The 16,590-nt window shown below is 36.7% G+C and overlaps 1 protein-coding gene across 2 annotated transcripts in view; it reads right to left on the reverse strand.

The window, feature by feature from the left end:
* The window catches only part of PPM1D (protein phosphatase, Mg2+/Mn2+ dependent 1D), a 43,689-nt gene that overhangs the window by 21,219 nt on the left and 5,880 nt on the right, over positions 1-16,590 (reverse strand). The window contains exons 2-3 of one of the 2 annotated variants that reach the window (XM_032428974.1): positions 13,308-13,533; positions 4,892-5,016 (exon numbers count right to left, since the gene is read on the reverse strand). In XM_032428974.1, the coding sequence (XP_032284865.1) occupies positions 4,892-5,016; positions 13,308-13,533 (351 nt within the window). Of the gene's footprint in view, positions 1-4,891; positions 5,017-13,307; positions 13,537-16,590 lie in introns of both variants that reach the window. The other variant, XM_032428973.1, reaches the window with a different exon arrangement.

Below are 16,590 nucleotides of genomic sequence, written 5' to 3' on the forward strand. Positions count from 1 at the left end.
ATTTCTAGTCATCTCTATACCCAATACGGGGCTGGACCTCACAACCCTGAGATCAAGAGTTGCCTGCTCTTCCAATTGAGCCAGCCAGGCACCCCTAATTACTACTTTTTCTCTCTTGCAACTAAAAGCAGTCTACGGGGAGATATTTTAAAACAATGCTGATACACCACTGCCTAAGTACTTTTGAGTATCTGTGTAGTATAAAAAAGTGAGGACTGTATACTCTATTTCTTTCTCTAGGTAGTTAACGAATGTTCAATCAAGCTAAGGAAAAAACACAGATGGGGCGCCTGGGTGGCTCAGTCAGTTAAGCATCCGACTCTTGGTTTCGGCTCATGTCGTGATCTCAGGGTTGTGAGATCGAGCCCCACATGGGGCTCCACGTCAGCACAGAGTCTGCTTGGGATTATCTCCCTGTCCCTCACCCTCTGCCCCTCTCCCCACTTGTGCTCTAATAAATAAATAAAATCAAAAAAAAAAAAAAAAAAATAGAATCACATCAATCAAGATCTCTCTCCAAATACATTAATCAATACCTTTTGGACTGACTATATATTCTATAAGAAGCTCATTCAATGCTGCTATTATTCAGTCTCCGTCTCCCCACCCTCACACTATCCCAATAAAAACCAAAGTGTATGTAATAGAGAAATCTGACTAGTAGCAGTTCACAAGAAAAATATCTAAAGACTGGAGTTATTTCAATAAACCAACAAATGTGATATGATTACTAAAGCTAATGACAGGATTCCAGGACTCTACTAGCAGAAGTACAATGCTCAGGTAGCAGGAACTAAATATTTCCATTATACTTCAAACTGGTCAGACCACATCTTGCAGAATATACTCAATTCTGGAACATTTACTGAAGGAATAAAGGAATATGACAAGAATAATGAAGGGTCTGAAATTAGCCTAGAGGAAAGACTAAAAAAACATGCTAGCTAATTTTGAATAGGTAAATGATGGTCATAATGCAAAAGGCAAAATAAGTACACTGCTCTGCTTTTGTTTCAACACACAAAACACCCGAAAGATTCATGGTGGCAGATTTTAACTGACATAATTTATGCAAGCATTTGTACTTTGAAATACTAAGATTTACTGAAGATATTCAAGCAGGAGTTGAATTACTTCTTGTCTGAATTACTCTAGAGATATCTCAGAACAGAGTAGGAATGTCTGAAACAGAAAAACCAGTTGCTTTTCCTGCTCTTTCTGCCAGTCCACCTTTTCCTTCTTTTCTACTACACAATCACTTATGGGTTTCAAGGCTTAAAATGCCTGGCACACACACTTCATATATACAAAATAATTTGGCATCTACTTTTCTAAAATGAAGGTTAACCTTACTTTTTGAACCTGAAGACCTTGCCCTCAGTCCAATCAGTTGACTTCCCCATAAAAAAACCCTCTGTTCTTGGGGCACCTGGGTGGCGCAGTCAGTTAAGTGTCTGACTCTTGGTTTCAGCTCAGATTGTGATCTAAGGGTCCTGGGATCAAGCCCCATGTCGGGCTCTGCACTGAGCGTGGAGTTGGCTTGAGATTCTCTCTCCCTCTGTCCCTCCTGCTCCTGTTCTCTAAAATAAATAATCCTAAAAACAAAACAAAACAAAACCCTGTTCTTTAGTAATATTAATTCCTTGCCGATTATCACGTTCCTCCCTCTTTTTCCTTGCTAACAATCCAAAGATCTATTATATCACATGCTTATACTATGAATGAATAACCTGGGAAACACACAGCCTTTGAGTTCTCCAAAAATCTACAAAATATGTAAAGTGCCTAGCCCCCAATAGTACCCTTGCCTCCAATTTTATTACCCTATAATTTTAACCACTACAGCAGCCAAAATGACCCTTTAAAAAAAAAAAAAAAAGAAAAAGAAAACTGGGGATGCCTGGGTGGCTCAGTCAGTTAAGCATCTGCCTTTGGCTCAGGTCATGATCCCAGGCTCCTGGGATCAAGTCCCACATCGGGCTCCTTCCTCAGTGGGGAGCCTGCTTCTCCCTCTGTCTGCTGCTCCCCCAGCTTGTGCACTGTCTCTCTCTCTCTCTCTGACAAATAATTAATTAAAAAAAAAAAACTGGATGTCACTGCCCTACTTCAATAAACAGCAACAATAACATTTACAGAGCACTTATTATGTGCCAGGCACTATTTTAAGCACTTTACATATATTAAATCATCCAATACTCAAACAGGATGAGGCAGGTACCATTATTAGCCCCATTTACAGCTGAAAAAACTGCCATATATATTAAGTAATTTACATATAGTGATTTGCCTTGTTTGTACAGTAAGTAACAGCATTGGCACTGGACCCTAGGAATTCTGGCCCCAAAGTCTCTCTCTTCACCACTGTGGTATACTTCCCCCACTCAATTCCTTCCCAAAAGTATTTAAAATAAAACTCCTTATCATGGTCTAGCTATAAAGCCTTGTAAGGTTTAGTTCTTACCTACCACCCATAATGTCTTCACCAAACTCCTTATCTTACTTAACCTGCATGCCCCCCCCCTCTTTTTTTAAAGATTTTATTTATTTGTCAGAGAGAGAGAGAAAGAGAGCGCAAGTAGGGGGAGCGGCAGGCAGAGGGAAAAACAGGTTCCTCGCTGAGCAAGGAGTCCGATATGTGGGACTCGATCCCAGAAGCCTGGGATCATGACCTGAGCCAAAGGCAGATGCTTAACCTCCTGAGCCACCCAGCCGTCCCTGCATGGCCCTTCTTAATTGGGTCATTGTCCCCATCTACACCTTCATTTTATATCTCTACCTCCTCTCTCTCACATTGGTTTCATTCATGCTCCTTAAAGACATCAAGCCCTTTTCTTCCTGCATTAGGATTCTTTGCTTGCAAACAACAATTTTCAGCTCAGGTTAACTTAAGCCAAAAAGGCAACTCAGAAGAAAATCAAGTAGTTCATGCAACAGACAAGAAGTGGAGAACCAGGCATGGATACAGGGCAATTCTAAGCCTTAGGCAGGAAAACCCAACCACATCAATGGGCACTGCTTAAGGAAGTCAGTATCACTAGGATGAATTCATTCCAACCAGTTTCTTTGTTTTTAATTTTTGTCCTTACTAGATTTAGAATTCAAAAATCCTAGAATAGAGAATCTGACTGATCTAGCTAAACTTACCCATGCTTTACAAAAGAAACCTGAATAGGAATGTCTAAATTAAGACTGCACATATTAGGGGAGATGTAATTTCCAAAATTTCATTATGTTATTTAGGTAGGAAAAGAGAATATATGCTAGAAAACTCCTTTATCCCCCAAACCAAATCAAATGTCTGCTAATTGCCTAACAGCCTTTTGGGAATGCTATAGTTCTGCTTTGACTGTTATTTTCCTTGCCCCCTTCTCCCCCTTCAGGTCTTAACTCAAATATTACCTTTTTAGTTATTTATTTTTTTAAAGATTTTATTTATTTATTCATAAGAGACAGAGAGAGAGAGGCAGAGGGAGAAGCAGGCTCCCCGCTGAGCAGGGAGCCCGATGCAGGACTCGATCCCAGCACCCTGGGATCATGACCTGAGCCGAAGGCAGACGCTTAACCATCTGAGCCACCCAGGCGCCCTCAAATATTACCTTTTTAAAGAATGTTCCTTGATCATCCTCTTTAATGTAGCTTTCCCCTGTCACCTACTATCCCTCCCACCAATTAAAGGTACATCATCTTGTTTAATTCCTTTATGACAAGTTTTAGAACAATTTTCTCATTTGTTCATTTATTATCTATTTCCCCCACTAGATTATAGGTTCCATGAATACTGGGTGTACCTGCATTTGATCACCAAAGATGAATAAGAGACAGTAATAATGGTAGGTAGAATAATCTTTTGAAAATGCAAATCAGATGGTGTTACTCCTTACCTTAATATCCTTTAATGTTGCCCAGTATACTTACACTGGAATGCAAATATCTGTATGATGTGACCCAGGTCTGCCTCATTAACTTAGCCTTTTGATAATTCCTAGAACATGCCAAGTTCTTTCCCAATTCAGGATCCATGCCTAGAATACTCTTTAACAGGTTCTTCACAAGAACAGCTCCTTCTCAGCCATCAAATCTCAGCTAAAATAACACTTCCTAAAAAGGAGCATTTTCATCACACCATATAAAATAGTTTTTCCCTTCTAATTATCACAGAACCCCATTTCTTTCCTTCATGTATTTCCTAATCCATAATTACTTCATTTACAAGCTTACTTCTTTATTGTCTATCTCCCCAACTACATAGTCTTGCTCCATGAAAGCAGATGGAAAATATATAAATAATCAGTAGTATCTCTCCAAAGCCTAATTCACTGCCTGGCACTAAGTCAGTACTCAAGTATTTGTTAGAGGAAAGAAGGAAAGAAAGAAAAAAACTGGTGTTTCCTAAAAGAAATTTTCTGTACAAAAAATTTAACCAGCATAGCCAAGATATGATATTTCTATAGCTATAATCCTCAAGCTTTCCATCCAAAACCAGGTAGACTAGAAAATAAGTGTTTTTATTTTGTCATGAACAATTTATTTTGCTGGCTAATGAGAAAAAGAGCTTTGAAGGCTCTTAAGAGAAATATGAAAAGGCCGAAGTAGGGAAGCTCATTTAAAAATAATTTTAAGGATAACACCAAGCCTAGACATACATATACTTAAGTATAGGTGTGAATCAGCAAAATTTTGAACATGACTCATGATTAAAGAGCAACTGGCACTGAAATCCATATTTTAACCTTCCCCTCCATTAAGTTTTAAAGCATTTACTATAATAACAGCATATTTCTACCCCCATTATCTGTCAAGAGAGGATCTGGTTCTTAGTCTCCTCTTTTATGTTACCACCATACATTGTAGAAAATCCAGTATGATTTCACCAAATATAAGTCCTACTTACCAAGTGCTCTTGCTACTGCCAGAAAAGGAATCTGGTCAATAACTGTGCTCCTTCTAACAGGTCCGTTGTGAGTGAGCCGAGGTCGTTTCCAAACTACACGATTAACCCCAGACTTGTTCATCACACTGAAACAGAGTTCACAAAAATACTCTAAATGAATAAAATATAACTAAGGTAGCTCAACGTGTACTAATACAGATTATATGATCACGAAATAACGACTTATCTGTTCCAGACACAAAGATGCATAAACCAAAATTCCTGTTCAGAGAGGAAAGACAAAATAGGGTAGATTAACATGAGGAGAATTGAGATTGCTGAGGTAGTTTAGACATAACAGAGTAGAAGTAATGAGTAGACAGCATGTCAGAGAAAAAAGCAAGATAATGTGATAACTAAGAAAACGGAGGGGAGGAAGAAGAGGTTATAAATAAATAGTGATAAAAAAATTGAAAAGGAGAGGTTATATAATTTTTGATGGATTTGAGGGTGCTGAAAACAGTAAGTCAGTTTTAATATTTTTAATTTGAGGTTATACCTCAATAGAAATATCTATGCATTTAGATATTTCTGTAATTAGACGTATGACAGTAGACTTTGGAAACAGATCAGCTGTAGAGATACAGATGTGGGAGTTACAGAATAAGAAAACTCTTAGGGGGCGCCTGGGTGGCTCAGTCGTTAAGGGTCTGCCTTCGGCTCAGGTTACCATCCCAGGGTCCTGGGATCGAGCCCCGCATCAAGCTCCCTGCTCCACGGGAAGCCTGCTTCTCCCTCTCCCACTCCCCCTGCTTGTGTTCCCTCTCTCACTGGGTCTCTCTCTGTCAAATAAATAAATAAAATCTTAAAAAAAACAAAAACAAAAAAACCTCTTAGAAAGGAATCTGGCATAGGAGCAAGAGAAATCTATAATTAGTACACAGAAAAGTTAGTACATGCTAGGGTGCCTAAAACATGGAAATATGGTCAAATCTTTAAGCAAAAAAAAAGTAATAATCAAAACACAACAGAGGGGCACCTGGGTGGCTCATTCAGTTAAGTGTCTGCCTTCAGTTCAGGTCATGATCCCGGGGTCCTGGGATCGAGTCCCACATCAGGCTACCTGCTCAACAGAGAGTGTGCTTCTCCCTCTCCCTCTGCCCTTCCCCCCTGCTCATGTATGCTCACACTCGCACGCGCTCTCTCTCTCTCTCATAAATTAAAAAAAAAAAAACACACACAATAGAGATGGTCTCTCAGCAGGCACCTGGCATGACTGAAATGGTAAAGTGACCCTTCATTTAATCATAATCTGCCTGAGTTAAAAAAAAAAAAATCAAAGAAAGAAAAATGTTCCCCTGGAAGGCTAGAAAAGTTGGCGGGAAGAGCAGCAAAGAGAATTTTCAAGAAACAGTATTAGCCTAACTGATATTAAGTCCATCTGACAAGATACATGCGTAAGACGAAGTTGATTCCCAAGACATTGAAAGACAGATGACACTAAAATAATCTAATTAGTCTTCTCACTTAGAGCCCCTATGCATCCAGAAATCCTTTGATTATAATCTGAAATTTCATTCATCTACAGCAGGCCAGCTGATAATAATATGTGATTTCCTTGTCAGTTACTTTTCTCATGATTAATGAGTACTAAGACATCCTGATGTATATATGAGTGAGTCCTTTATTAGTTTATTATGTTGACCTTAAGTAGCATGACTCTATCCTCCTAAACTTGATGAACACTGAAATGAAACTGGCTTCAAATGTGGAAAGCTGAAGACAGGACAAATAATGGTGACCACTCTCAAAGGAATGTCACTATAAAATGTCATACACCTCAGCAGCTGCTAGCCAGTTAACCCCCAACTATGGCTTTGCTATCTCTGCTCCAACTTCAAAAGAATGAAAATACTAGAAAAAAATAAAATAAAAGAGATAACAAATGGAATAAAAATCCTAAGAGAAGCAAAATAAAGGCGTAAGCCTTATAAATGAGAAATAGCCACTCTTACTCTGAGCCAAAAAAAACATGAATATGGCAGAACAGCCTCAACCTTTCTGAAGTAGATAACAAACTTATCTAACAAAGGCAGGCCAGGAGATTTGAGCAGCTCTGTCTCATGAAACTCTGCAATGATGGAAATGTTCACTCTGCCCTGTGTGGCTACTGAGCACTAACTGTGGCTAGTGCTAATGAGGAAGTGAATTTTTTATTTTCATTGTAACTAAATTATATTTAAATTTAAACAGCCATATGTGGCTAGTGGCAACTCTATTAGATAGAGAGGAGGAATGAAGCAAGTACAGAATGGTCACTAAAGGTTGTCAATAACAACACAGAAAAGAAATTGGAGAGTTGTTTATTTACTGTCCCTTTTGAGAACCCACTTAGTTTAATTCACAATCCTTAAAGCAACATTGTTCTAGGTCATAGTAAACTAGAATACCAAAGGCAGTCATTTTGTTATTTCACGCTTTCTTCAGTGCTGCTCCTCAAAAAACAAACACAAGGAGAGACACAATCATTCTGCCTTCATACCACCTTAAGTCCTATTGTTCTTTCCTAAACCTGCTCCCTAAAATGTAAGGCTTAATACTTAGGTAATTACAGTAGCTACCCAAATTGTTTCCATTAAAACTCTTAAGTAGGTGCTCTCTTGATATTTAATAGTCAAAGATATTATTGTCTCCACGCTTCTGAGGAACAAAAAACCAAATAATGAAACTGGTTAAAACGAAGTTTTAAATCCAGTATCAAAAAACCAAAGCAATGTTATAAAAGATGCTGCTTTTATTGCACTCCCTGCTGTTGTCCTGTATGATTAAAAGGCATACACAAAGGAACAGCCTGATATGCAGAGAGCTGACTGAGCAGCAACAGAAGGCTGAAAAAACAGAGCACTGGCCAGTTGCCTAGGGTGAGACACAGGGAAAGGAGGAAATAACTTATAATAAAACAGCTCAATTTGTGCAAAAAGACACCTGCTCCCAAATGGCAAAGAGCATCTGTCCAACCATCCAGATGGTATTTTAAGTGATATGACAAAAAAAAAATAAACTCTAAAAAAAGTTATTAAAAATCAAAGGATATAAATTTAACAATTCATATAGAAAAATAAAGAATAGTCAAGCAAATATTTTTTAAAAGATTAATGAAAAGGGATCAGGACTACCAATATTAAAAATTATAATGAAGCCACAATTTCTTTTAAAAAAGTATGCTACTGGTACATGAACATACAGTATAAAAAATAGAAAGCCCAGAAAAAGACCCAAATATATATAGGAATTTAGTTTATAATTGCAAAGCCCACTTTGCATGACTATGAGCAGTGGTCTCAGATACAGACTGACCTTCACACTCATAGGATCAAACAGATGACAGCATGAAACCAGGCTCATTTAACTTTGTAGGATACAGAACAGGGAACAGTATGCCAGCATGGCAGCTTCAGTTACGTTGTCTCCAGCAATCGTCCTTAAGAGAAATCCAAGAGCCATTTTCTAGACCCCATAAACAAGCTTCATGTGCCACAGGTAAACTTCATATACCCCAGGAATCAGTGTCTTACAATAGCCCGTGACTTACCAGTCCCTGCACAAGTCAAACTGCATGTATACAGGGCAGCTAATAAGGTCTGTATGGTCCACTCAAAATCTTCTCTATCCAGATACAGTTCCAATTTAAGGATCATTCTACCATAAGCAATGGTACCTTATAACAGAACTGACATTCCATCTTAACCAGAGAAACAGTGCTAGAAGAGGGTAAACTCAAGGTCATCTTCCCACGAAAGAGGGGTTTTATGCCTGGTTACCCTTCTAATCAGTAAGAAAAAGATACATAATTGTTCTAGTAGCTATTAATGGCCATTGAGAAAAAAATATTAACTTGTATCCCTACTACACAGCTCAGATTTAAAAATTCCAGAGAGACTGAAGGTTAAAATGTACAAGATGAAACCATTTAAGTACTAGAAAAGTGGTTCTCAAAATATGGTTCAGAGGCCCCTGGGAGTCCCCCAGATCTTTACAGGGGGTCTGCTAGGTCAAAATTATTTTCATAAGACCATGTGTACACAGTGGAGTTTTTGAGAGGCTACAAGATTTGATACATTATATAATAAAATATGTCAATACTTGGATCTGTGTAACTCAGCAAACCAGTATTTCACAAGTGACCAATGCCTATGTTACAAAATCACACATGGTGACTATATACTACACGTTTCCAACTATATGATCTTCTGGAAAAAGCAAAACTATAGCGACATAAAAAGACCAATGGTTCCCATAAGTAAGGAAGGAGGAAGGGATAAACAGGCAGAGCACACAGGATTTTTAGGACAGTGAAACTATTCTTATGATACTATAATGGTAGATACATGTCATTATATATCTGTCAAAACCCTAGAACATTCTTAATGTAAACTATGGGCTTTGGGTGATAATGATATGTCAATGTAGGGTCATCAATTGTAATAAATATACCACTCTGGTATAAGTTGTTGATAGTGGGAGCTGTGCATATAAGAGGAGGCAGAGAATATATAGTAACTCTCTGTACTTTCCATTTACTTTTGCCGTGAACCTAAAACTGCTCTAAAAAATAAAATCTATTAATAAAAAAATCATTTAACCAATGGCTCTTAATTGATACACCTATGGATCTGGAATGTAAGCATATAAAAAGGTCATTGATATAATTTCAGACACCACACTATTATTAACCTTTAAGAAACTACCTCTTTTTGAGTTTTAGAACAGTATCAAAGAATATCCCCATACATGAAAAAGCTATTTAAATACTCCTCCCTGGGCGCTTGGGTGGCTCAGATGGTTGAGTGTCTGCCTTCGGCTCAAGTTATGATCCCGGGGTCCTGGGATCGAGTCCCACATCAGGCTCCCTGCTCCTTGGGGAGCCTGCTTCTCTCTCTCTCTCATGAATAAATAAATAAATAAAAATATTTTTAAAAATACTCCTCCCTTTTCCAATTATATATCTATGAAAGACCAATTTTACTTCGGATACTGCAACCAAAAAAACTAACAGACTGAAGGGAGAAGCAGATACGAGAATCTAGATGTCACCTATTAAGCCAGACATTAAGGAGACTTTATAAATGTAAAACAATGCCAAGTCTCTCTCTAAATATGTGTTTTGGGAAATAGCTATTTTTTCACTTAAAAAAATGTTCTTTGGGCACCTGGGTGGCTCAGTCGTTAAGCGTCTGCCTTCGGCTCAGGTCATGATCCCAGGGTCCTGGGATCGAGCCCCACCCCACATCAGGCTCCCTGCTCTGCGGGAAGCCTGCTTCTCCCTCTCCCACTCCCCCTGCTTGTGTTCCCTCTCTCGCTGTGTCTCTCTCTGTCAAATAAATAAATAAAATATCTTAAAAAAAAAAAAAGGTTCTTTATGTTAACACAATGGGTTTATATATTTTTTTAAATTTTTATTTATTTATTCATGAGAGACAGAGAGAAAGAGAGAGGGAGAAGGAAAAGCAAGCTCTCTGCAGAGCAGGGAGCCTGATGGCAGGACTCGAACCCAGGACCCTGGGATCATGACCTGAGATGAAGACAGACGCTTAACTGACTGAGCCACCTAGGTGCCCAACACAATGGGTTTAATATTGTTATTTTTCATGGGCCCCCTGGGTGGCTCAGTCATCTGAGCATCTGACTCTTGATTTCAGCTCAGGTCATAATCTTAGGGTTCTGGGATCCAGCCCAGGAGCGGGCTCTCCACTCAACAGGGAGTCTGCTTGTCTCCCTTTCCCTCTGCCCATCCCCCCACTCACACAGTCCCACTCACGCTCTTTCTCTCTCATATAAATAAATCTTTAAAAAAATATATTATTTTTCTTAAAAAAAATAAAATAAAAAAATAAAAATAAAAATAAAAAATACATTATTTTTCAATGAACAAATATTTGAAAATGTCTCTATTTTTAGTTTCTAAAGTCATTACGTATAGCCCATACAAACAAAAAACTCTTTGAGGTCCTCAATTATTAAGAGTATAAAGGGCTGCTAAACCCAAAAATGGTTATAACTGCTGTACTAGAATATAGAATACTTTTTAATAATCTCAGAATGAGAGAACTATATGTACAGCACAAAAAAATGAAAGTCGTAACAGAAGAGACTAAACTAAATTAAAACGAACTTCCATGTGAAAAAGAAATTCCAGGGCCATGATTGAAAGTCAAATTGTGAAAACAACACCTGAAACACATTACATACATCAGACTAATTTCTCTAATTGTATAAGCAGCTCTTACACATTAATAAAAAAAAGGCTAACAATCTTCCCCCTAAAATAAACAGAGTTTAAACAGAAATACACAGAAAAGGAAATATAAATAGCTATTAAACAAACAAAAAGATATTCAACCTTTCTTGTAAGACAAATTAAAATTAAAATATCACCAAGTTTCCCCCTTTTTTAACCTAAAAGTCAATACGATCAAAAAGTTCTAGAAGTATGCTGTCAAGGGCATCCACATACACTGCTGACATTAATATAAACTGGTACAACCTCCATGGAGACTAACAGTTATCAATATTCAAAACATACTCCTCTTTGGCCCAGCAATTCCTTCTAGGAAATGATCCCACAAATATATATGTACAAAAAGATACATGTACAGGATTTTTCATTTTACAGTAGTGTTTGTAATAAAAAAAAATTAGAAATACTCTTCAACAGGAGAGTACTTAAATAAATGATGGTACATCCATATATGGTACAGCTTCATATCTGATCATGTATGAATCTCTATCAAAGGATACAAAGTAATACTGGTTTCTTGAGGGGGAGGGGAACTGGGTGGCCTGTGTGCCAGTAGCAGTTGAGAGACCTTCTAAAGTATATCATTTTATGCTACCTAAAATTTAACCAAATGAATGCTACCATTAAAAAAAATGTGTGTGTGTGTGTATAAATCATCACACAGAAAATCATTAACATTTGGAGTAGTATTTCTATACTACTCCTATTTCTCTGCATAGCTGAAAATCACACTACAAATATAATTTTGTGACCAATAAGCATTAATTAACCTATATTATTAAAAATTCCCCATAGATGTGGGAGTTCATTATACTACTCTTTCTACCTTTACCTATGTTGGAAAAAATTTCATAACACCATGATTTTAAAAAATCTATCTATAAACATTATTTTTAATGGCTATATCATATTTAGTGTTATAAATATGTATTATATATACCTAACCATCCTTCTTCAGCTGTGGGCCTTCAAGTTATTTCCAGCCTTCAACAGTCTTTAAACATTGTTGCAACCAATAACTGTTCAGATATTCTGGTCCACATTTCAGATTTCTTTAGAGTACATTCCTGAAATTACTGAGTCTATAAACATCTAAAGCTAGTGGGTATGAATTATAGTCTATATAGGTCATACCAATTTATAATCCTACCAACAGGATTCCCATTTCAACAAAAATATTGAGAAGTATCTCTTTTTTTTTTTAACTTTGCTAACCTAACAACAGGAAATAGTTTCATTTTAATAATTTTTTTCAAATGTTTGCTACTCTTCTGCATTTTTGTTGTTGTTCAAAGTCCTCTATTCACCTACTGGGGGTGGTTTCTTAGTGTTTTCTTACTGATTTTAGCTTATAGTTTAAGTTAACACGTAAATTCTTTCCCCCAGTTAGTTTATTAATACTCTGAAAAAGTCTATTTTGATTTAATAGAAGATAAAGGAGGCAAGTAATAATATCAATGGTAAGGCTTTAGTTAGAATAATTATTTAGAAAACATTGGATTCTATTTAACTTGCCTTATACCTTCAATTTTTAAAACTTAGTATTGGGGTAAGTTTTACATTTTCTCGTGTTATTCATTCCTCTGATTTTTAGAGTAATCTTACATTTTAGTTTGCATCATAAAATATTATGAAGCCACTTTAGTTCATAGTTTACAAATTATACATTGAGACGATAACTTGAAACAGACAAAAGAAAATAGTAAGAAAGGTTTGCAGCATATCTGAGGTACAAATCAAAGAAAAAAAGCTGACGGTTAATGATAACAAAATTCTGCTCCCTAAGCCAGATTCAAATTGTTCTACTCTGCAACCCTAAGGGCTGCTCTGTCCAGATTCTGAAAGTCATGCTGCAGTATTTATGTAAAAGGTGATCAATAAATCCTTGTATGTATTATTTGACTCCCATTAAAATATTATTTCCCTCTGGAGCCATTATCAGAAATAAAACAGTCAATTCAAAATAATGAGGTAAATATGAATGCAGACGGGTACTTTATCAGACAAACTAAAAACCTGCAATACTGAGAAAGTAACTTCACTAAAAGGGAGTAATAGGTCAATCTGGTTAGTAAAGCAGAAAAGAACTAAATAGAACCAAGAGACGAAAGACAAAAAAAAAAACAGCACAATGATTACCTCCCACCAAGTCCTTCGATTCGTTCTCTTTCCTTGGGAAGTTCTGGCTTATGGTCCTGTGTCACCTCCACAGCTCTGACAAAATCATCCTTCGGGTCATCCTGAATTCCAAGAACCACCCCTGAGTCACCCACGTGAGCTACATACATCTTCATGCCCCGTATGATGACCACACTGGCAGTTGTCCCTGATGTGCTGGGAAGACCTGTCATAGTCTTTGGCCATTCTGCTGTAATAAGAAAAAAATATTTTACTCTTCCAGATTTAAACATTAATATGGTTGTCAGAATAAAAATGGCAACGTGTGCTGAATTAGCATGTTAAAACTTGAGTTAGCATAGGATAAAATTTAAGAACATTTTTAAAGCTATTCAAAAAGAACTTGTGTTAATTTCATCAATATATTAATAAATTAATTTCATAAATAATATAATTTTATTACAACCATCAAACCAATCCCAGGAGAAAAATATTACAGGACAGATTTACTAGTTCCACATGTCTTAGTCCTAACTACATTTAGTGGCAGGTATGTGTTCAGAGTTTTTTTTCTATAGCCTGTAGCTTAGCATCTATTTATTAATCTCTCTTTTAAAAGATTTTCAGGAAAAGCTACTTGATTTGTTTTTGAAATAGTTATTTTGGATATTTAAAATCTAATAAATAACATTTTTATTCAGCACTTATTGTGTACCAGGTTCCATGCTAAGAGCTTTACATGTATTATCTCAAATAATACTTGCAACAAACCTACAAGATAGGTAAAATTATTCCCGTTATTTTCATTTTACAGATAAGGAATCAATAGTTTGAATAGTTAAGATTAAGTTGTTTAAGATAACTCAAATATTAAGTGGCAGAGACCCAATATATTTAATTCCAAAACCTTATATTGACTAATTACATTCGTCATTAAAATATTCTGAAATATTCTGTGATATTAAACAAACTACAATTTACAGTTCAAGATAGCCAACTGAATCCAAACACTGACATAGTCTCCTCACCAAAATCCCACTGAAAGGACAGAATATAAATATTAGAGAAAGTCCACAGCAGTCATGAAACACAGAGGAAGGTCATACACAAATCTGAGGAATCCCTGGAATCTTAAAGAAATGCAATTAAGGGAAAATCAGAATACAAAACTTGTAGTCCATTATAAGTGAAAAGCACAGTCATAAAGGCAATACATCAGTTTTCCCTGTTAACAGAGTCCCTGAAAAGCTCAAACTCAGAGACAGTGGCAAAGGCTGAGATAGGAATGGATGGTAGAAGCTTGACAGATTTATTTATAACTGCAGGAGCTAGGTCAGTGCCTAAACTCTCCGCATAGTAAAAAGTAAAACATTTTAGTTTTCGGCATATTACATATGCCGAAAAGACATTTCTTGAATCCTACAGCGCATCTCATCTCATCCTGCAGATGGAATCCACCCTACAGAATGCCCTGTCACTCACAACAGAGGGCTGCTTGCAGCATATGAAATAATGACCCTCACAGTTGCTGAGGGAAACAGAATGGCTACCATTATTGATGAAACCAGAAATCCATATACATACACATGTAAAAACCACCTGCACAGTACCAGACACATTGTAAGTGCTCAATAAATGTTAGTTTTTGTTTGTTTTAGTTTTCTTTAAGAAAAGCAAACAGCCTAAGAGGCAGCAAGAGTATACAAAGAGAAAATGGCCCCCAAGAAAACATCTGTGGAAGAATCAAAAGCATCTGTAGATTGGCATTGATAAGGTTCAGTAAGGTTACTGAATATAAAAATTGTTATATTAAAAAGAAAAACCCAATGCTATTTCCCTAAGCCAGCAACAAAAAAATTACAAAATGTAACTTTTAAAAAAAGATACCATTCACAATAGCAGCAAAAGGTATACTGTATCTGGGAATAATGCTAACAAATCTCTAACAAGACCTTCATGGAAAAGTTGTAAACTAGTGGACCAAAAGAACAGAATAGTGAGCAGAGAAACAGACCCATGCATTTTTAAACACTTGATACATGAATAGTGGAGAAAAGACTAACTTTCAGGGGTGCCTGGGTGGCTCAGTCGGTTAAGCGTCTGCCTTCTGCTCAGGTCATGATCCCAGGGTCCTGGGACTGAGCCCTGGGGTCAGGCTCCCTGCTTAGTGGGAAGTCTGCTTCTCCCTCTCCTTCTGCCCCTCCCCTCCCGCTCATTCCCCCACTAAATAAAAAAAATCTAAAAAAAAAAAAAAAAAAAAAGATTGACTTTCAGTACATGGAATTGGGACAAGATTAAACAAAACAAAACAATAAAACCCCAACACTTTGGGTCCCTGATGCCACGCACAAAAAAAATCAATTCCAGACACATTAAATGACCCAATATGAAAAGCAAAGCTAAAATGCTTAGAAAATATACAGGAAGGTACATTCATGACCTCAGGATAGGAAGGGATTTCCTAAAGACAAAGGATGGGCTAGCCATATAAAGAAAATGATTAACACCCTCTCCCCTTCTCATCCCTATGCTGGCAATAGGAGATGCACTAGAAAATTTGAGTCTTAGAGACAATGAATAAAAGGATGAGGTCATCATCTTCATAGCTCTTTTTAAAAAGGATGCTTATAATTTAAAGGGTGTTTTAATGGAAAGACAAGGGTACAGGCTGAGAGGCTGTTTCACATTTTAGTCTATTAGTCTTTGGCAGAGCCCAATCAAGGCCAAATTCACCTAGGATGCCCAATGGCTGTGGAGGAATTGGCTTTTCAGCTATATATATATATATATATATATATCTAAAGCAATAGCAGACTAGAACTGAATTCTTGTCTACACTGTAAAATAACAATTGTGCAATTACAGGAATTCTGGTGATGATATTAAAGTGAAATAACCAAAACACAAATAGAAGGCCCCATTTTAACAACTGATGTGAGAAGAAATTTTAATGAAAGAACCTGTAACTTCTTTCTGGAAATGTTTTCCTACCAAATAAGGGCTTTTCCCCCTATCATTTAAGGAGCCAGATGAATTAGAAGCCGTAGAAAGAGGCAGCTATAGAATTTGATCTTCCAAGTACCCCATGTACCTTTATTGAACTTAATCATAATACTGTTAAATTGCCACAATCTCATTAAAGGATTTCTATCGCTGTCAGTTACAACCCCAAATGCATTTTTATTCTTTCTACTGGGTTCATTGTCTGTTTTCTTTATAAATGCAATACAAAAAACAAATTTTTTAATAACCAAAAAAATAAAAAAGAAAGAAAGAAAATGATTAAGAAGCTATACTACCGGGC

Source organism: Phoca vitulina, unplaced genomic scaffold (genome assembly GCF_004348235.1).
Source record: "Phoca vitulina isolate PV1807 unplaced genomic scaffold, GSC_HSeal_1.0 scaffold40, whole genome shotgun sequence".
Taxonomy (NCBI): domain Eukaryota; kingdom Metazoa; phylum Chordata; class Mammalia; order Carnivora; family Phocidae; genus Phoca; species Phoca vitulina.